Below are 22,500 nucleotides of genomic sequence, written 5' to 3' on the forward strand. Positions count from 1 at the left end.
GTCTTATCTGTGTGTGTGTGTGTGTGTGTTCAGCTGTTTACAGGCCACAGTAAAACCATCAGGAAATGAGTTTGAAGACTTCAGGTTTCTCCACAGTTTTATTTTCTTCATAAATATTCCCAGTTGAAACATGAATGTGTGAAGAGATGAGGGAGAACGAGAGGAGGATCAGTGACCTGGAACAGATTCAGGACAGAAACGCTTTGTTGTCACGTTCAGATCCTGTGTGTGTGTGTGTGTGTGTGTGTGTGTGTGTGTGTGTGTGTGTGTTTCTGTCCTTTACATCACACATGCAAATCAATGCAATGCTATATTTTATATCAGCTGTCTGAAATTACCTCAAACAAAAACAGATATTAACTCAAGCTCACAAATAAAGGCTTGTTTTTTATTATTATTAGTTGATTATGCAAAGAAATTAATGGGTTTGTTCAACTAAAAATCATTTACTCGTCCTCATGCTTTTCAAACATTTATTATTGTTAACATTAATGATTTTTTTAAAAAAAAATTATATTTAGTAATATCAATATAAATATTTAATATTACAACAAAAAATATTTATTTAATAATAATAATGATAATAGTGTTATTTAAATAATAATGATTAGTTTTTTTAATTAGTAAAGTATTTAATAATTATTATATATAATAATAATAATAAACAATATAATAATAATCTTCAAATCCACCCAAAAATCATTTACTCTCCCTCATTTTGTTTCAAACATATATTAATAATAGCAATAATAATGTTTTTAATTTTATTTGTTCACCCCAAAATCATGTTGTACCAAACATTTATTATTAATAGTAATAAATGTTTATACATTTATTTATTTAATAATATCAATATAATCTATGTAATATAATATAATTTACAATATATAATAATAATGATGTTTTATTTAATTTTTAATACAAACATGTTATTTAATAATAATAATAATAATAATAATAGTTTTATTTAAATAATAATGATTAATTAGCTTTAATTAGTAAAATTTTAAATAAGTATATGTAATAATAAATAATATTATATTTTGTTTGTCCACCCAAAAATTATTTACTTTTTTGTTTCAAACATATATAATTTAAAATATATCTTATTTTATTTGTTCACCCCAAAATCATGTTTTACCAAACATTATTTATTATTATTATTAATAGTAATATTACCAATAATAATGTTTTATTTATTTGTAACTTATTTATATTAATTTAATTTATTTGTATGCTGTTTTAAACCTGTATTATTTAATAATAATAATAATAATAATAATAATGAAGGGTTGTCTATTGATATCGATACTGAAATGTAAAAAATGTGAGTAATTTCAGCAGGAAATGCTGGTATTGTCACATTTTTTAAATTTCAGGACTTATGTTGGTACATTTGACAACCCTAATAATAATAATAATAATGTTGTGTTTGTTCACGCAGAACTGAGACACAGAGAGCGCTGTAGGTGTGATGGAGCAGTTCTGATGTGTGTGTGTGTGTGTGTGTGTGTGCCCAGGTGTGATTGACGGCTACACAGGTGAGCGTCTGGCGCTGGAGCAGCAGATTCGTGAGCGATCCGAGCTACAGCTGCGTCTGGAGCAGGAGCTGATGATGACCGCCAGCCGTCTGCGTGAACTGGAGCAGGAGCGTGTGCAGATACAGGACGAGCGAGAGCTGATGTCACGCCAGCACCACGCCATGAGAGAGGGGGCGGGGCCTCGAGAGCTGCGTAGGTCACATGACCACACACACTGCCATTGGTCCACGTCTCACAGAAATAATGGATGAATTATTATTATTTATCAAATCAGAGCTGCTGCAGTATGATTAACTCATTAATAGGTTGAATCAGGATTCATTCTCAAGGCCTAAACTCAACAGCACAAAATAACTGATTTTTTTATATTATTATTATCATTATTATTATTATTATTATTATTATTATTTATTTTTGTAAATACATATGCGGTTCCGTATTTAATAATATCATATTAAATACTATAATTAATATTTCAATTTAGTGTCATTTTTAGTAGTTTCCTATTAGTAGTATTATTTTAGTATTGTTAATATACTATTATAGTGTTTAAAAATAGTATATGGTATACTATAATACGAAGTAATTTTATTATGTGATAGTATTTAATTTAGCTATTTTTAGAGTTTTAGTTTCAGTTAAAAAAATCTATTTTATTTATTTTTATTTCAGATTTAGTTTTAGTAATTTTAGTAGTTCAACTTCGTTATTTATTTCAGTTTGTTGGCTATTAAACCATTTTTAATCTTTATTTTAAATTTAATCTTAAGTTATCTCTGTTTATATTTTTGTTTTATTTTATTTTAGCTATATTGCAATAATGAAAATAACTTTTAATAGTTTAGTTAACAGGAACAACACTGCCGTTAATCAAATTTTTTAATTTATAATTTCATAATTTTTTAATGTTTTTTTATTTATATATATATATATATATATATATATATATATATATATATATATATATATATATATATATATAATTTCGATAAATCTTGTTTAAGGAAGTGTTTTATTTGTATTTGTTTTTAAGAATCCTTTAAATTAAAATTATTTTATTAAGTTTACTGTTTTTTACTTTCACTTTTACTTTAAATTCCTATATTAAAATTTGTATGATTATATACATTTTTATAAAAACTTAATTTTAATAGTTTTTAGTTTTAGGTAACAATAACATCACTTACATTTAAGTCCTTGTGTTTTTTCCAGATATAAATGAAAATGTGATTTGCTTTTGTTTACGTTCCAAATGTCTCTTAAAATTCAAGTTTGGGTGTCGTTGTGGCGTCACTTTAGTGTGAACAGCTCTTCAGATGTGATTCCAGCTGTTTTCAGATCCAGTGCATGACGTGCCAAACTCACCGAAGGAGAATCTGAAGAGGCTTTAACAGCAAACATTACACACGCTAACACACACACACACGCTAACACACACACACACACACACACACACACACACACACACACACACACGCGCGTGCAAACGCCCTCTTTCTCACTAACACACACACACTTTCTCACTCACTCACTCACACACACACACAAACACACACACTCACTCTCTCACTCACTCACTCACTCACTCACACACACACACACTCACTCACTCACTCACACACAAACACACACACTCACTCTCTCACTCACTCACTCACTCACTCACACACACACACACAAACACAAAACACACTCTCTCTCACTCACTCACTCACTCACTCACACACACTCTCTATCTCACACACACACACCCACACACTCTCTCTCACTCACTCACACTCACACACAAGCACACTCTCTCACTCATTCACTCACACACAAACACACACACTCACTCTCTCACTCACTCACTCACACACTCACTCTCTCACTCACTCACTCTCTCACTCACTCACTCACACTCACACACAAGCACACTCACTCACTCACTCACTCACACACACTCTCTATCTCACACACACACACACCCACACACTCTCTCTCACTCACTCACACTCACACACAAGCACACTCTCTCACTCATTCACTCACACACAAACACACACACTCACTCTCTCACTCACTCACTCACACACTCACTCTCTCACTCACTCACTCACTCACACTCACACACAAGCACACTCTCTCACTCACTCACTCACTCACTCACACACACAAACACACACACACACACACTCACTCACTCACTCACACACACACACGCTAACACACACGCTAACACACACACACGCACACGCTCTCTTTCTCACTCACACACTCACTCACTAACACACACAAACACAAAACACACTCTCACTCACTCACTCACACACACCCACTCACACTCACTCACTCACCCACACACACACACACTCACACACACGTGCGCATGTGTGCAGATGAGGATCATCTCCTTCTTCATGCGTCACTTGTTTCTGTCTTCTCTCCTCCTGTATTTGCATGATGAATGTGTTATTTTCACTCTCTTTCCTCAGGACTAGTTGAGGCTGCTCTTGACACAGCACCTGAAGCAGGTGTGTGTGTGTGTGTGTGTGTGTGAGAGAGAGAGTGTGTGTGTGTGTGTGTGTTGGCATGGCCGGCACGCTGTGTATCACTGTCTCTGATTGGTTGATTGATTGATTGACAGCACGTGCTGATCATTGAACACCTAACAGCAGCTCGGAGCTCTGCTTGCTTTTGGCCCCACTGATGGACCAATCATTGCCTCGTCTGCTCCAGCTCATTAACATCACCCGAAATCTGCTGGGAAACACTAGCATGGGCTAGCATGGGTTAACCGCAGCTGGCAGCTATTGAACAGCCATCTCCACATTAACACATAACATCTAGTGTGGTGTTTCACCTGCAATCATAATATAATATATAATAATAAACAATAATCAGGGTTATGATAGTTAACTAAAACTATAACAAACATAAAAACTTATTAAATTATTATTGTTTACAGTTTATTTTATTTTCAGTGATGTACTACTATATTTTATAGTTAATATTTTGAATTAGATTTTATAAAATAATCTAACTTTCTGATCTTTGTTTAGTTTAATATATTGACTGAAATAAAATATTTAAAAAACACTTGTTTCATCTAGTTTTAAGGCAACATTTCTCATTTTTAGTTTAATTAAAACATTAAATGAAATGAAATAAAAAAAATAAAAAAAACTTGTAGGATTTCTAGTTTTTGAATACTAAAATAATAAATAATAATAATAATAAATTAAAACCTAAATAAACTAAAATTAAGAACTATAATTAGTAAATCTACATAAACTAATAATAATAATGAAAATGGCAAAACACATAACTTTATGCATAACTTTAAAAATTAAATTTGAAACAACATACAAAAACAAAAACAAAATTAAAAATCATAGTAGTATATTGAAAATAAAATATATATATTTTAAAAATAAAATAAGTGACAATAATCATAATAAATAGTAGTTTTATTAAAAAAATACTTAAAGCTCAGAGTTTGCTATACAGAGATATCTTGACATAAAAGATAAAAACAATTATCATAAATAAATACACAAATACATAACACATTGTGTGTTAATGCTAAAAATGTTAATGATAAATATGTAATATTTTTCAGTAGGGAGGATTTTATTTTCTGGATTGTTTGTCCTCAGCTGATGGCTGTTCAATAAGACACAGGTTTCTTTTTCCTTTTCCTTTTTTGCATTTGCACTTTAACCCCTCGCCACCCGTGACATCACAGGCTCCGCCCCTTGTCCTCTCCTGCACTGTGGGTTGGTTCAGGTGACTGGATCATGTGATCATAATTCGTACAGGAATGTGAAGGATTGTGGGAAATGGGAAATGTGTCTCGCCGATGTGCCAAATACAGCCAGAGACAAAAGTGGAGAACTGCAGAGAACGTTTACAAAAACATGTCACGATCATCACAAAATCAAAAGAACAAAACAAGAAATTATATTTAGCTTAAAAACTTTTTTTTTTTTTTTTTAGTAAGAAAATTTAAACCTGGTTTCAATTTTTTATTGTTATTTTTATAACAATTAAGCAGTGTAATTATTATTATTTTAATACTATTGTAGTTTTTGTTAATATTTTGAATGAGCTTTTGTTATAAAATTTTTACATTTTGATTTCATTTTAATAAAAAAATTTAATACATTTTAGCTTTAATTTATTTTCATTTCAGTTGTAGTTTTTTTTAGTATTTCTCTACTTAAACTTATTTTATTTCAGAGTTTTGAAGTTAAATTTTAGTTAAGTTACAGATTTTCCTTCCAATATGTTTACTTTATCTCAGCTTTACTTAAATGAGTATAACTTAAACTTTTAATAGTTTTAGTTAACAATTACAACATAAGCCAAATTTTCTAACTTTTGTTTTTATATTTTCATTTTTGATTTTAGTTAAATTTTTAATAGATCACTTTTTAAAATGCTCTTAATGTTTCTATTAAATTATTTTTTAATTTTTATTTTAGTACTTATTTCAGTTAGCAACATTTATTATTAACATTAAAGTTTAATTTTGTCATCAAATATTTATATTTTATTTATTTATTTATTTTTAATTAGCAAAACAACTTTTAATAGTTTAAGCTGTAACAACTAAAATAATTAGTTTTTTCCACAAAAATTTTTCAGGTCCGTCAAAATATGATTTACTCTGTTTCTTTTGATTTTGTGGTTAAATATGATCCGAACATGTTGTTTACAAGTTTAATGAGATTCCTTTTACAAGCAGTTTACTTTCGTTCATGTGCTGAGAACATAATCTTTAAGTCGATCTTAAGAAGTAATAATAGTAATAAAGGCATTAATTTATTTTGAGACTGTAAACGAGTAAACGAGTCTCTGAAGCGGCTCCAGGTTTTGTCGTCCGTCGAAGGCTGTGAGAGTCAGTGCTGGTGTGGCTCTGCTGACGGCGTCTGGCTGTTCTCAGATCTGCTGGAGGAGACGGAGAAGCTGATGGCGGAGAAGGTGGAGGTGCAGCGTCAGGCGCAGAAGGAGAGCGGCGAGCTGCTGCAGCAGGTGAAGCAGCTGGAGGTGGAGCTGGAGGAGCAGGTGAGTCGTCTTCAGGAGCTGCAGGAGACACACAGCACAGAGACGACTGACCTGAGGCAGCAGATACAGGCTTTAGAGAAGCAGCTGGAGAACAACCGCAAGTTCATGGACGTGAGTCACTGTGGCATGATTCTTCAACATGACACTTTTTATCTCTGTAATCTGAGTTTATATCGCGCAATTCAGATTTTTTGCAATTTTATATTTTTTTTGCCAATTTTGTTTTTTTCTCAAAGTTCAGAAATTTTCTCGTAATTCCAAGTTTATCGCGCAATTCAGAATTTTTGCGTAATTTTACCTTTTTTCTTGCAACTCTCCCTTTTTTTTTCCACAATTCTAATATTGACTTTTTTTCTTAAAAATTCTTGTTTTTTTTCCCCACTTTTTCCCCCCCTGTAATCGGAATTTATAACAATTAAGCAGTGTAATTATTATTATTTTAATACTATTGTAGTATTTGTTAATATTTTGAATGAGCTTTTGTTATAAAATTTTTACATTTTGATTTCATTCATTTTAATAAAAAAAATGTAATACATTTTTAGCTTTAATTAATTTTCATTTCAGTTGTAGTTTTTTTTTAGTATTTCTCTACTTAAACTTATTTTATTTCAGTTTTGAAGTTAAATTTTAGTTAAGTTACAGATTTTCCTTCCAATATGTTTACTTTATCTCAGCTTTACTTAAATTTACTTAAAAGTATAACTTAAACTTTTAATAGTTTTAGTTAACAATTACAACATAAGCCAAATTTTCTAACTTTTGTTTTTATATTTTCATTTTTGATGTCGTTTAGTTAGCAAATGCATTTGAGCTCATTTGTGCGCCCACGGTCGTGTTAGTCTAAAAAAGAGGTGTGTTCAGGCGCATTGCTATTTTAAGGAGCTGAAAACAAACTGCACCATAGACCAACTCAAACCTGGTCTAAAGTCAATGGCGCAATATTGTTTTGTTATTTAAAGAGCGCGTTGGTAGAAAATGTGCCTCTGGGCGGATCCACAGTTAATAGGGCCCTATATCTCACAATTTCATTTTTTTTTTTCAAATTGAGTATTTTCTCAAAGTTTGAAATTTTTTTCGCAATTTCGAGTTTATCGCGCAATTCAGAATTTTCGCGTAATTCTCACTTTTTTCTCGTAGACCTTTTCTTATATTGACTTTTTTTCTTAATAAATCTGCCTTTTTTTCACAATTCTCACTTTTTTCCCTGTAATCCGAGTTTATATCGTGCAATTCTGTATTTTCTCGTAATTCTCACTTGTTTACTCAAAGTTCTGCCTTTCTCATAATTCTGTTTTTTTTTCTCTTATTTCCTTTTTTTCTCACAAAAAAGTTTTTCCCTTGAAATTCTGACTTTTTTTCTAGCAATTCTGCGTTTTTTAGTAAAACGTTTTATTTATTCTGTAGCAGAAGTAAGCGTCCATGTTCATTAACACACAGCACGTATGGATTGAAGCTCTGCAGATGTGTTCAGTGTTTGTGAGTGTTTCTGTCCCTCGGTCCATCAGGAGCAGGCCGTGGACCGCGAGCACGAGCGAGACGTCTTTCAGCAGGAGATTCACAACCTGGAGCAGCAGCTGAAGAATCCCAACAAAACACCGACAGGAAGTGACCGGCGGGACAGAGAGGTACAGCCTTCTCTCTTCAGACCGGCCTGTAGAGTCTACTGCATTAAACAGTATCATCAGTTTTCCCTTAGAGAATTGCAAAGTCAGATTAATGTTTGGATGTTTTGTAAAATAAAAATAAAAACTAATTCAAGCTATGAATAAAAATTATAACAGTATCTTAAAAACTAAATAATAACTGATATATATATATATATATATATATATATATATATGTGTGTGTATTTCTTCTACTGCAATCTAATGATCTCTTGTAGTTGTCTAGTATTGTGCAGCAGTCTGATCATGATGATGTTAAAATAGCTTCGTGTAAATAACACACATTAAGAGATGTTTATCAGCGTCAGCATGTGCAGTGATGAAGACACATGAGCAGAATCACTGTTAGTTGCCAGGCAGCGACACACACACCCTCTCTCTGACGTGGTCTCTCCGTGTGTGTGTGTGTGTGTGTGTCAGGTGCAGGAGCTGAGCGCGGCGCTGCAGGAGAAGGCAGACTGGTGCAGTGAGCTGCTGTTGAGCTCCGAGCAGCTTCAGAGAGATGTGTGTGAGAGAGACGAGGAGATCGAGACGCTGGGAGCACGTCTGAGGGAGCTGGAACACACACTCATCCACAGGGTCAGTGTGTGTGTGTGTGTGTGTGTGTGAGAGAGAGAGAGACGAGGAGATCGAGACACTGGGAGCACGTGTGTGTGTTTCATGTGTGTGTGTGTGTGTGTGCAGGTGGAGGAGGTCCAGCATGTGTCTATGGCGAGCAGAGCAGACGTCACACTGGAAGCACAGCTGCAGACAGAGAGAGAGGCTCTGGACAGGAAGGAGAAGGAGGTACTTCCTGTCACCTTTCATTATGGTTTAATGCTCATCACTCAGAGTAAACTCCTCAGTGTAGAACTGTGAGTCTTGAACTAAACAGAGATATCAGAGAGCAGCACTGCTAATGCACAGACGTCCCGTGATAACTCGTCTGACTGTCACCTCCGGGAGACGACTCCTGTTTCCATGGTGACAGCGACTATTATGGGTAGTGTAGAATCGTCAGAAATCTGTTACTATGTGGATTTCTTTCTTTTGCATTCTTTTTTTAACGTTTTAATGTTTCTTTAGTAACATCTGACATCTTTAGTAAACAGAAAGCACATATTCAACTGAAATCATTTATACAATTTAACAAGAATAAATAAATTGAGAAAAAAGTGTTTTTTCTGCATTCTGTTTTAACGGTCAAATTAAAGTTTAATGATAAAAAAAAAACGCAAAATAAATAATGCAGCATATAATTTATTAAAGGTGTAATAAAAACTAAATTGTAGGTTTTTAAAAACTAAATCCATTCCATATTTCTCCCCATAAATTCCATTTCTATTTCCTCTATTTAAATATTTTCCCCTTTGTAATTTTTCTGGATTTCGTTCACATGTTTAAATTTAATTTTTGTTTTAAATATGTCTGATGAGATTGTTACACTAAACGAGATTTTAGTGAGTCAGTAAAAACTAATTGCAATTAAATGTAACTCTTTTGGCGGGAAAAACCATGACAGTTTAAAGCAGTATAACACTTACTGTTTTTATGCTTCAGCCCTTTCTCGTCGTTGACCCACGTGTACAAATTGACTTGCACTGCTCAAGTTCTGCTGTTGAAAGTAATAAAGTTGTGAAGTGGTGAGCTGTGACAGTGCTGTGTTTGCAGATCGTGAATCTGGAGGAGCAGCTGGAGCAGTTTCGTGAGGAGCTGGAGAACAAGAGCGAGGAGGTGAATCAGCTTCACATGCAGCTGGAGATCCAGAGGAAGGAGATCAGCGTCCATCAGCAGGATCTGCAGGATCAGGCCCGGCTCGCTCAGGTGAAGAGCATCAACATCACACACTGTATCAGCATCTACACCAACGGACAGGGCACGCTCTGGTTGTTAGGAGTAGTGTTCATTTAGTTTAAAAAAAGACTATGATGAAAAATGTTAGTTGATCAGCTTTTTTCCTATGAGCAAGACGAGACGATAAGAAGGTCACTAAACCATAACTGTGACTATATCAACATGGAATTACATTGACGAACCAAAGCCAACTAAATTCAATTTTTTCCATTTAAATTAAATCTGGATTCCGGTTGTTTTCTTCTTCCGTTTATATTTTTTTTGATTGCGTTTTTTTTTTTTTTTTTTTTTTTTTTTTTTGAATTACGCGTTTTTTATTATTATTATTTTAGGTTATTTTTTTCCCATTAAACGTTTTCTGGATTCAGTTTTTTTGTTGTTGTAATTTTTCTGGATTCCGTTATATTTTTCTTGCTTTTTAATGGTTGAATTAAATTTGATTAATCAAGAAGCATTTGTAATTAATTCTCTAAACAATGAAACTTATTCCATTTCACATTAATTTATTAAAAAAGTAAACAAAAATAGATTTAGGACCCTATGAAATCTGTTAAATTTTTTCCCAAATTCATTTTTTTTTTTTTTTTCAAAATCATTTTTTTTTTTTTCATTTGAATTTTTCTGGATTCAGTTTATTTTCTGGATTTCCTGTTTTTTTTTTTTTTTTTTTTTTTAACTTATTCAGACTTATTCTTAAAATAGCCTCATTAATTTTTCCCCCCTCAGAAATTCTTGTGTATTTAAATTTTTTGCTCCTCAAATGAAGGCATATAACATTAATTAAATTGATCTTTTAGTTATTGAAAATTAAGCCAACTTCATTATTTGACAAACATAGGGGATTTACTATTAAAATTAAAACATGGAAGAAATGTTGTGATTATATGCTTAAAAATAATGTTTGTTTCAGTCTAGATCTACAATCTAAACAATACAAATATATTTCTGGTAAAAATGTCTTCAAGTTAAACCGGACTTTTATTTTGAAGGGTTGCTATGAATACCTTTCTAGTTCTGTGTGTGTATGATATGACGCTAGTTTAACTGAAATGAAACGCTCAGATGTTCATGAACTGAGCTCTTGAGTGTTATAAGCACAGTTTTGTCGTCCCTCTCTTTAAATGCTCAAGATTCAGATTGATTTTATCATTCATCAGCTGGAAAAATTAACTGTTGTTATCGTTAAAAAATGTGGACCCGTTATTTCTTACAGTTATAGCAACTGTTAAAATGTTCTAGTAGTGTGTGATACATATAATATATACATAAAAATATTAATTTTAGTAAGTTAATGTATCTTGATATAGATATTTGTAGACAAAAACACTTTTTGCAGTGCACATCCCATAATATCTGTCTGATTTACCTTTATTTATATATATATATATATATATAAATATGTATGTATGTGTGTAAACAAGTTTAAGTTTTTTTATTGAAGTCAACATGAAATGTTTGCAGTTTAAAAAAAAATCTAAAATATAATTTACACGCAAAAATATCTGGCAGTGGGGTCCGAAAAATTCAAAACATTTCCAAAAAACATTATTATTTAAATTTTCTGCTAAATGCATTTTAATGGTAGAATATCTCCGTGTTTGAAAGGGAAACCGACAAGTCGTTATTCTGCAGATTATGAAGACAGACGTTGAATCATTATCGCCGTTTTGAGTTCATGTTGACTTTGAATATGAATCTGAGAGTCACACCGAGGTCTGAGTCCTCGCCGCAGCCCGAACAGTGTCCCAGCAGACAGGACTGTCCTAAATTCAGAGTCATGTGATGCTGTTTAACTCTTGAAGGTCTTGGAGGAGAAGGACAGGCAGATAGCCGTCCTAAACGAGCAGCTCGCTAAGCGTCAGCACACGGGAACAGACCCTAAGACCGAGGTAAAGTCGTATACATATGTGTGGAAACACGGCGGCTGTGGGAGCGTGCCACACACATATGCATACAGCAGGAACCCCGTGTGTGTGTGTGTGTGTGTGTGTGTGTGTGTCCCCGGTTTGGTGCATCTCATGTCTTTTGCCATCTTGCATCTGCATCCTATTTTTATCAACACGGACACAAATGGCAAAACACATCAGCTTGGGTTTAAAGACTTCATGATGATTCACTGCATGATAAAGAACGGATGGCATTCTCTAAACTGGATGTAAACAGGTTCGTCCGTCTCTGATTGGATGGAAACGCCTGTCTCAGATCCTGTGGAGTCATTCAGCTCATTGTTTTGATGTGGTTTTACTCTCAATCATCTCACGCCCTCCGGGTTTAAGGGATAGATCAACCGAAAAGGAAAATTACTCACCCAAAACTCATATTTTGTGTGTGGAAAATGAAATGAGATGTTTAGAAGAATGTTCACGCTGCTTTTTTTCCATACAGTGGAAGTGAATGGAGACCGATGCTGTCAAAATGACATGAAAGTGCTATAATATTATAATAAAATAGTGTGTTTAACTTATGCTTCAGTGTTAATTTACTATCATTTATATCAAAAAATGTATTAATATTTTGAGTTTATTTTTGTAGTTTCCATTTTAATATCAGTTGCAGGAAAATATATAGTTTTTAATTTTTATTAGTTGATTTTTTTTTTTTTTACGTCTTAGTGTTTTTATTTATTTTCACTTATTATAGTATATCAGTTATTTCACACAACTATTTCCAGCACTTTAAAGATCTAAAATAAATTTAGTTTTTAATTGAATAACAATACTAATTTAAAATTAAAGAATACGTTAAATATATTGCATTATGACCACTAGATGGCAGCAAAGGAGCACTTATTCTCTTATTAGTCATTCGTTTCCACATTTTGCTTTGTATTTTGAAATTATAAAATCACTATTATGAAATTTCAAGCATAAAGAAATGTAATGATAGCATGTGAAGCAAGAAAAGTCACAAAATGCTTTAAAAAAACAACCTTTTCTTCAAGTTTTAACCGAATCACTCATCGAGAGCGTTTATTTTATAACCACTGGAGTTGTCGGTCAGTTCTGTATAATAACATTAAAAAAATTATGCCACTTTTAATAAGTGTAGAATATAATAATTTTCTATTTTAAATTATATTTTGCACACGTTACAGTTGTTATTGCATGCTTCCCAGCTCAAGCTCGGTGCTTTACTGTCAGATGTTCATCATGAAGAAATAAACGTGTGGTTTAGTCTCCGATCGGTCACTGTATGGAAGAGAGCAGCCAGTTTACTAACACAGATCGATGATGACAGAATAATTATATTTGCATGAAATATTCCTTGAGGAATGAATTGCAACACTGATGTATCTGAGTCAAAGGGTGTTTTCACGGCTAAATGAACTGCCTCAAATGGATAAATATTAGTTTTTACATTACATGTGATTCTGACCAAGATCTAACATTCATTCTGTTTTTAAAAAAGAATGCATTGAATAATATCAAAAATAAATATTTTGTCATCATTAATCATTCATGCTCATGTTGTTCCAGCCTTTGTTTTAATGAAATGCAAAGATTAAGAGAATGTCTGAGCCTCTGTTTTTCATTTGATGAAATACTGCTGATACCATAATAATAATTAATATCACTCGTACTCTATATTTCTCCTGATAGATGAACCATGAACTCTTCAGTTATTCAGAGAGATGGAAGATTAATATATATGGAATATTTAATTAGTGATGCACCGATATTTCAGCATCTAAAAAAAATTATTCTTCAATTTTAACAGTAAGCCTATAAGTTGTGGAGTACTTTGTTTGCCCCCCTCCCAAAAAAGAATTGTTACATTTTCATGTCATTTACATTTTAAAGGGTTAATTAAATTGTCCGAAATTTCTGAAAATAAATAAATAAATAATAAAACACTTCATAAGGCAATTTATTAGATTTTTAAAATCAGGTTATTGTAAAAATTTATACATTGTTACATTTTTTAAGATTCAATTAAATTTAGGTTTTTTTTAATTATCAAAATGTAATTAAATCATTAAAAATTTTATTAAAATATAAAAAGAATTTGGGATAAATAAAATCAAATTTGGGGAGAAAATAAAATATAATAAAATTAAAATAAAACAATTTTGGGGGAAAAATGAATTTTATTAACTATATATATATATATATATATATATATATATATATATATATATATATAATAAAAATATATATTACAAAAATATTTCCCTAGGGCTCTAAAAATTAAATTTTTGTTATATTTCTGATAAATTGTGAAAAGTTTCATGAATTCAATTGCTGTTTGATTGCTAAAATTTAATTTCACCATTAAATAGAAATAAATAAATAAATTGGAATTCTTTCATTTCCGTTTCATCACTGCTTTTTGGTTTTGGTTTTGAATCTTGATCGTAAAAAGTGGCTTAAGCTTTACTTGCATGTGAAACAGAAGCACAGACATTGAACACAATATCTTCTTTATCTAATAACACTGGGTTTGAACAACATGCTGCTTGAGTTGTGTGTTTGGGAGACTGAAAGGTGGATGTTCTCTGAGCTGGTGTTGTTCTGCAGGCGGTGGAGGAGAAGGACGAGCTTCTGCGAGAGATGGAGGCGCAGGTGGAGTGTCTGCGGAGCGAGCAGGAGCGTCTGAAGAGGAACAGCGAGGAGGAGGTGGAGCAGCTCAACGCCGTCATCGAGAAGCTGCAGCAGGAGCTGACACACATCGAGCTCAAGCAGCGTCAGGACGAGAGCGACGAGATGAAGCAGAGGATGGACGAGGTGACCACAGAGCTGGACACGCTGAAGAACCGAAACCAGCGTCTGGAGGAGGCTCTGCAGGAGAAGACCGCTGCGTGTGTGGTGCTCCAGGCTCAGGTGCAGGCGCTGGAGGAGAGCGCAGGGTCAAAGGTCACCAGCTTGAGTCGCCGCGTGGAGGAGAAGGACTCGGAGCTCAGCGCCTGCAGGTCAGGTTTCTTCTCATTAACCACGAATGAAGTGAGACTAAAACACAGACATCATTAAACACTGACTATATCTGCATGCAATACCACTGATGCGCGATAACACTCTATATTTTCAATTTTATATTTTATAAAACATAAATGAGGAGAGAAAATGCAGATCTGCAAGACTTTGCATGCGATGGGTTGCCAGATGTCAGATGAAATCCCCCTAGTGTTCATTTTGTTAAAAGCAGTGTTGAAAAATATCCGTTGACGATCTTTTTAATTATTAAAATGGGACGAATACAAGGCAGCAGACATTATGATTTAGTCTCCCTAGCTAGGGTTAATTCTGAATGAAAAATATTAGTTTATGACTAAAACGAGACAAAAACCTGACAACACCAACATCATTAAACACTAAATGTGACTATATTAATATGTAATATTTAATATGAAAATAAACTCACTATATCCAAAGGTGGATGCAAAAAATATATATAATACACCTCCGCAAATGTTCATGGTTTCGGTTGCCAGAATTAAAGTTTAAATCCCTTATCTAGTGTAATTTTTTTTAAAAGAAAAAAACACTACTTTTTTTTCTCGAGACGACACTGACATCGTTAAACACAACATGCAATTTCATTGAAGAAAAAACTCTATATTCAAAAATACTTTATTTTCTTCTACAACAAAAAAAGGAAGAGAAAAAATGTAGGCCTCTACGAATTCTCATGCATTGCGTTTCGGTAATCGCGATTTATAATTTTGAGCAAAATAGTTGATCGGTTTAATCATTATGCAGCAGGACTAAAAAGTAACTAAGTTTTACAACTAAACTAACATTCCCAGACTAAAACTTAACTAAATCACAAACAGGACAGGTTGACAAAAACAAGGACATTTGACTGAATTACAAAACCGCTGACAGAATTCACGCTATTGCAGGTTGAAGGTGGAACAAGCACAAACAGACGCCGATGCTCTTTACGCTAAAGTGGCTCAGCTGGAGGAGAAACTCAGGGAGAAGGTGGCCGCCGTTCTGGTCAGCCAAGCACAACTGGAAGCCGTCCAGATGCAAACCAAAGAGCTCCGCGCAGAAGAAGCCATGGGCCCCAGCACGCAGCTGCAGTCAGAGGGCCCCAGCACGCAGCTGCAGTCAGAGGGCCCCAGCACGCAGCTGCAGTCAGAGGGCCCCACCACCCAGCTGCAGTCGGAGGGCCCCAGCACGCAGCTGCAGTCGGAGGGCCTCACGGCGCAGGCAGCCTCCGTGGGGAAGACGAGTCTGCTGGTGGAGAAGCTGAAGGAGCTGGAGGAGGGTCTGAGCGGGATGCAGAAGGACCAGGAGCTGCAGAAACAGCTGTTGAGTAGCTCTGAGGATGAGGTGATGGAGTACGAGAGGAGGTTAGCCTTGATGATCGACCTACTGAACCAAATGAGAACCAAACCAACCCATCACAAACTCGCTGAGGTGCGTCACTGCTGTATAAACAAGGGCTAACTGTGATTTAGCTGTAAAAATGTGATTGCAGTTTGCTGTGTCTGTTTGTAGGGCTGCACAATTATGCAATAAATATTGTGTTTATAATCAACATGTTTAGTGATCATCCGATATTTCATCCGATCATCCGATATTTCCATGACCGATATTATCGGCCGATATTAGTCTTTTTTTGTTTTTTGCATCATGCTGTTTTTTTTGTGTAGTGCTGCACAATTATGCACTAAATATTGCCGATATTAGTTTTTTTTATTATCTGCATCAACTTAGAAGTTTTTCTATTTTGCCGATAAGTGTTGGGACTTTTATTTTGATAGCGCTCATGAGTTTACTTTCTTTAGTTTATTATACTTCAGCTTTTTTTTGGGGGGGGGATGCTAAAATATGATTACAGAATCAATGAGTTCATATCTATATCAGAAAATATTAATGTGTTAGTTAATATTTTCAAATCAAAGACTAATTCAACAAATTAATAATTTAACATTTAAATAAGAGTATGATATCACATCAGCTTCACATACTGGCATCTGCCTTCAAAGAAATGAAGTATTTCACACTGTGTCTATGTGCAGGGGTCAGCTGAAGGCGGTCAGTCGCTGTCCGAGCTGCTGGAAGAGGTCAAAGGTCAAGCTGCGTCCACTAAAGAGGAGCTGAACTGCTACAGAGAACTGAGTCACAAGCTTCAGGAGGAGATCGAGGTACAAACACCACGTCCAGCAGGATCAGTCTGTCCCTCCAGGATTTCACCAAAAAACATTCAGGATTTTCGCGATAAATACTACGAACTATTTAACAACTTTTGCTAATTTTTTTTATTATTAATTAAAATAGTACATTAAGTAATATTTTTTTATGGTTTTAGATTGTGTTATGTAGCACCTTCAGCTCTGCAGATCCTTTAGGAACCGAGGGAATGTGCTCGGATCCTTTAGGAACCGAGGGAATGTGTTCGGATCCTTTAGGAACCGAGGGATTGTGTTCGGATCCTTTAGGAACCGAGGGATTGTGTTCGGATCCTTTAGGAACCGAGGGATTGTGTTCGGATCCTTTAGGAACCGAGGGAATGTGTTCGGATCCTTTAGGAACCGAGGGATTGTGTTCGGATCCTTTAGGAACCGAGGGAATGTGTTCGGATCCTTTAGGAACCGAGGGAATGTGTTCGGATCCTTTAGGAACCGAGGGATTGTGTTCGGATCCTTTAGGAACCGCGGGATTGTGTTCGGATCCTTTAGGAACCGAGGGAATGTGTTCGGATCCTTTAGGAACCGAGGGAATGTGTTCGGATCCTTTAGGAACCGCGGGATTGTGTTCGGATCCTTTAGGAACCGCGGGATTGTGTTCGGATCCTTTAGGAACCGAGGGATTGTGTTCGGATCCTTTAGGAACCGAGGAAATGTGTTCGGATCCTTTAAGAACCGAGGGATTGTGTTCGGATCCTTTAGGAACCGAGGGATTGTGTTCGGATCCTTTAGGAACCGAGGGAATGTGTTCGGATCCTTTAGGAACCGAGGAAATGTGTTCGGATCCTTTAGGAACCGAGGGATTGTGTTCGGATCCTTTAGGAACCGATGGAATGTGTTCGGATCCTTTAGGAACCGAGGGAATGTGTTCGGATCCTTTAGGAACCGAGGGAATGTGCTCGGATCCTTTAGGAACCGAGGAACTGTGCACGGATCCTTTAGGAACCGAGGGAATGTGTTCGGATCCTTCCGAGGGAATGTGTTCGGATCCTTTAGGAACCGAGGGAATGTGCTCGGATCCTTTAGGAACCGAGGGAATGTGCTCGGATCCTTTAGGAACCGAGGAAATGTGCACGGATCCTTTAGGAACCGAGGGAATGTGCTCGGATCCTTTAGGAACCGAGGGATTGTGTTCGGATCCTTTAGGAACCGAGGGAATGTGTTCGGTTCCTTTAGGAACCGAGGGAATGTGTTCGGATCCTTTAGGAACCGAGGGAATGTGCTCGGATCCTTTATGAACCGAGGGAATGTGCTCGGATCCTTTAGGAACCGAGGGAATGTGCTCGGATCCTTTAGGAACCGAGGGAATGTGTTCGGATCCTTAAGGAACAGAGGGAATGTGTTCGGATCCTTTAGGAACCGAGGGAATGTGTTCGGATCCTTAAGGAACAGAGGGAATGTGTTCGGATCCTTTAGGAACCGAGGGAATGTGTTCGGATCCTTAAGGAACCGAGGGAATGTGCTCGGATCCTTTAGGAACCGAGGGATTGTGTTCGGATCCTTTAGGAACCGAGGGAATGTGTTCGGATCCTTTAGGAACCGAGGGAATGTGTTCGGATCCTTTAGGAACCGAGGGAATGTGCTCGGATCCTTTAGGAACCGAGGGAATGTGCTCGGATCCTTTAGGAACCGAGGGAATGTGTTCGGATCCTTAAGGAACAGAGGGAATGTGTTCGGATCCTTTAGGAACCGAGGGAATGTGTTCGGATCCTTAAGGAACCGAGGGAATGTGCTCGGATCCTTTAGGAACCGAGGGAATGTGCTCGGATCCTTTAGGAACCGAGGGAATGTGCTCGGATCCTTTAGGAACCGAGGGAATGTGCTCGGATCCTTTAGGAACCGAGGGAATGTGTTCGGATCCTTAAGGAACAGAGGGAATGTGTTCGGATCCTTTAGGAACCGAGACCGAGGGATTGTGTTCGGATCCTTTAGGAACCGAGGGAATGTGTTCGGATCCTTTAGGAACCGAGGGAATGTGTTCGGATCCTTTAGGAACCGAGGGAATGTGCTCGGATCCTTTAGGAACCGAGGGAATGTGCTCGGATCCTTTAGGAACCGAGGGAATGTGTTCGGATCCTTTAGGAACCGAGGGAATGTGTTCGGATCCTTAAGGAACAGAGGGAATGTGTTCGGATCCTTTAGGAACCGAGGGAATGTGTTCGGATCCTTAAGGAACCGAGGGAATGTGCTCGGATCCTTTAGGAACCGAGGGAATGTGCTCGGATCCTTTAGGAACCGAGGGAATGTGTTCGGATCCTTTAGGAACCGAGGGAATGTGTTCGGATCCTTTAGGAACCGAGGGAATGTGTTCGGATCCTTTAGGAACCGAGGGAATGTGCTCGGATCCTTTAGGAACCGAGGGAATGTGTTCGGATCCTTTAGGAACCGAGGGAATGTGTTCGGATCCTCCGAGTGTTGCTGATCACTGTGTGTTGTGTCTTCATCAGATGAAGGAGAGCAGGATCTCACAGCTCCAGGCAGACGATGAGACCGCAGCAGGTCATGGCACACATCACACGCGTGAAGAACACACGGCTGACACGGCTGAACTCCTCCAGGAGCTGCAGGAGGTCAAAGGTCAAGTGAGCAGCACACAGCAGGAGCTGGAGAGCTGCAGGGCTCAGAGCGTCACACTGCAGGAGCTGCTGCAGGTATCCAAGACAAAAAACTGAATCGCAAATCATCAAAGTGAAAAGGATAAAATTTCATTATGTAAATATATGCGCTTTGCATCCAAAATAAAAGTGAGTTTACATTTTATATATATATATATAAAATATATACGTGTGTGTGTGTATATATATATATACCGTACACATACATATTATGTAAACACATTTTATATTGGATGTGATTAATCAGTTTGACAGCACTATTTATTATATAATTTTTAGAATGTTAATAATAAGTATTAATATATTTCAATATTAATATGTAATTACAGAATTTGGGCAAAATAGAAGCAGTCACAGGATTATATTTAAAGTTCTGTTTAATTTATAAATAATTATTTAAATTGCAAAAGCTAATTTTATCATTTTTCCTTTTTCATTTAATTATTTAAAATATATGTTTTTTGTAATTTATACTTGTTTATTGTGTGTTTATGTGCATGTATTCATTTTTATTTCAATTTTAGTACATCGCTTTAAACTAAGCCAAATTTCGAATATTTCCTTGGCAAATAACTAAAATAAAATATTTTTTATTATTATCATCAGAAATTATTTCAGTATTAATTCATGTTTTTTTAATTATTAAATTTTTATTAAAAAAAATAATAATATAAAAGCAGTGTTTCCTGTATTGTGGCTCATGGTTGATGTTTGTGTTCAGGAGAGAGAGATGAGCATCGCTCTGCTGAAGGATCAGCTGCACAGGGTGAGTCTCAACACACTCGGATGGGATCCTCGCTGTGACCTTTGACCTGTAACCTGTGCTGGTTTCTCTGCAGGCCTCACAGGAGGGCGATCAGTCCCCAGCGGAGCTGCTGCAGGAGCTGCAGGAGGTCAAAGGTGAAGCGGCCGCCACCAAAGAGCAGCTGAACAGCGTCCAGGAGCGCAGCCTCAAACTGCAGGAGGACATCGAGGTACTTCATGGGATTGAGACGAGACGCCTAATACTTCACAGACCAGTGTGAAATCATGTGATCTGCTGAGTAACCTTTATCTTACAGCTTTGAAAATTAAATAGATTTTAGTAATTTAAAATGAATTATCTTAATTCTACATTTTAATGAATTTATCCATTTTTAGAGCCTCATGCGATTGTTTTTATTTTCATGAAGTCTTTGATTATTTTAATCCTACATTCTTAATATTTTATACATTTTTACTAATTGTTTTATTTTATTATTTATTTATTCATTTTAATTAGCTTTTTTTATAATAATATATAACTTAAAACATTTGCTTATTGTAAATTGTACATTTTTAGTTTTATTATACATTTTTTATTTTTGTATTTATTAAGTGTTTTATTACAAAAAAAAAATATTTTAAATATTTTTTTACATTAATTAGGTAAAAAAAAAGAGTTCACTGTTCAGTATATTTCAGTTCATTGTTATTTTAAAATAGTTTTAATTTGACATTTTTATAATTTAATTAATTTTAGTATGTTTTGTTTTGATTGTTTTTATTTTATTTATTCATATTAATTTAGCATTTAAAATCTAGCAGGCAGTTGTGATTGCTCTATTTTCTTGCATTTATTCGCACAGAAATTAAATGTGTTGCGTGACAGCGGCAAAATAATGCACAGGAACTATTTAAACCTGAACTACCCTAAAACTTGAATCAAATAACCTTTGATAGAAATACAGATGTGGTTCTGTATCATGTATTATTGTTATTATAGCTGTGCTGTCTCTCTCAGGTCAGAGACGCGTCCATCGCTGAGCTGAAGCACAGACTTCAGGAGCTCCAGACTGCTTTGGCCAAATCCAGCGAGCAGCTGCTGCAGTCGACCCAGCCTGAAAAGAAAGGAGACGACAGAGAGCATCATGGGATGGACGGAGGCACCCGAGCGGATGTGTGTGTGCAGACGGATCCGTCCGGAGAAGAGGAGCTGGAGGAGATGATGCTGGGATACGAGGAGAAGATCGCACAGATGCAGGAGCTGCACGCGGCTGAGATCCTGGACATGGAGTCCAGACACATCTGTGAGAGCGAGAGCCTGAAGACCGAGAGCCAGCGTCTGAGAGACGAGCTCAGGACCCTCCAGGTCAGACACTGAGCATGCACTTCTGTTTCTAGAATATTATCTTTAATTTAGAGTATTATTATCATTATTTATCCTTTCACTAGAGCTTAATACAAGCATTATTAATGTATCATATTGAAATAATCACATAAAAATATATTATTATTTACATTAAAGTATTGAATCACTTGAAATAAAAGGGATATATTTTATACATTAGTTATTTTATATTAATTTTTATTAATAATTTAAATTAGTTGTTAATTTAATATTTGTATTTATATTAAAAAAAATTATTTTAATGTCTATATAGTTTTTTGTTTTGTTTTGTTCAAGTTAAACTGCGTGGAAATGAGAAATGTTGCCTTGACTGTAGTTTTTATCAATAATTTGAATTAGTTTTTCCTTTTTATATTTAATGTTAATTTTTGTTCAATTTTGTGCTTTTTTATTAAATTAAGTAATTTAAGTTTTTGTATATTTTGGGATTTCAGTTAATATTTATTTTAATTCAACTGTACGTCTCGATCAACATTTCTGAAAGTAGTTATTTGGTTTTTATTTAACATGC

The 22,500-nt window shown here is 35.4% G+C and overlaps 1 protein-coding gene across 9 annotated transcripts in view; it reads left to right on the top strand.

Annotated features, from left to right (window-relative positions):
- akap9 (A kinase (PRKA) anchor protein 9) overlaps positions 1 to 22,500 on the top strand; it is a 224,801-nt gene that overhangs the window by 53,474 nt on the left and 148,827 nt on the right. For 5 of the 9 annotated variants that reach the window (XM_052532904.1, XM_052532897.1, XM_052532895.1 and 2 more), the window contains 15 exons: positions 1,521 to 1,733; positions 4,016 to 4,054; positions 6,469 to 6,701; positions 8,099 to 8,218; positions 8,678 to 8,836; positions 8,942 to 9,043; positions 9,908 to 10,060; positions 11,893 to 11,979; positions 14,608 to 14,999; positions 15,930 to 16,452; positions 17,058 to 17,183; positions 19,673 to 19,876; positions 20,562 to 20,606; positions 20,680 to 20,814; positions 21,603 to 21,950. In XM_052532904.1, the coding sequence (XP_052388864.1) occupies positions 1,521 to 1,733; positions 4,016 to 4,054; positions 6,469 to 6,701; positions 8,099 to 8,218; positions 8,678 to 8,836; positions 8,942 to 9,043; positions 9,908 to 10,060; positions 11,893 to 11,979; positions 14,608 to 14,999; positions 15,930 to 16,452; positions 17,058 to 17,183; positions 19,673 to 19,876; positions 20,562 to 20,606; positions 20,680 to 20,814; positions 21,603 to 21,950 (2,879 nt within the window). The remainder of the gene's footprint in view (positions 1 to 1,520; positions 1,734 to 4,015; positions 4,055 to 6,468; positions 6,702 to 8,098; positions 8,219 to 8,677; positions 8,837 to 8,941; positions 9,044 to 9,907; positions 10,061 to 11,892; positions 11,980 to 14,607; positions 15,000 to 15,929; positions 16,453 to 17,057; positions 17,184 to 19,672; positions 19,877 to 20,561; positions 20,607 to 20,679; positions 20,815 to 21,602; positions 21,951 to 22,500) is intronic. The other 4 variants (XM_052532900.1, XM_052532903.1, XM_052532902.1 and 1 more) reach the window with 4 other exon arrangements.

Source organism: Carassius gibelio, chromosome A19, assembly GCF_023724105.1.
Source record: "Carassius gibelio isolate Cgi1373 ecotype wild population from Czech Republic chromosome A19, carGib1.2-hapl.c, whole genome shotgun sequence".
NCBI classification, from domain to species: Eukaryota; Metazoa; Chordata; class Actinopteri; order Cypriniformes; family Cyprinidae; genus Carassius; species Carassius gibelio.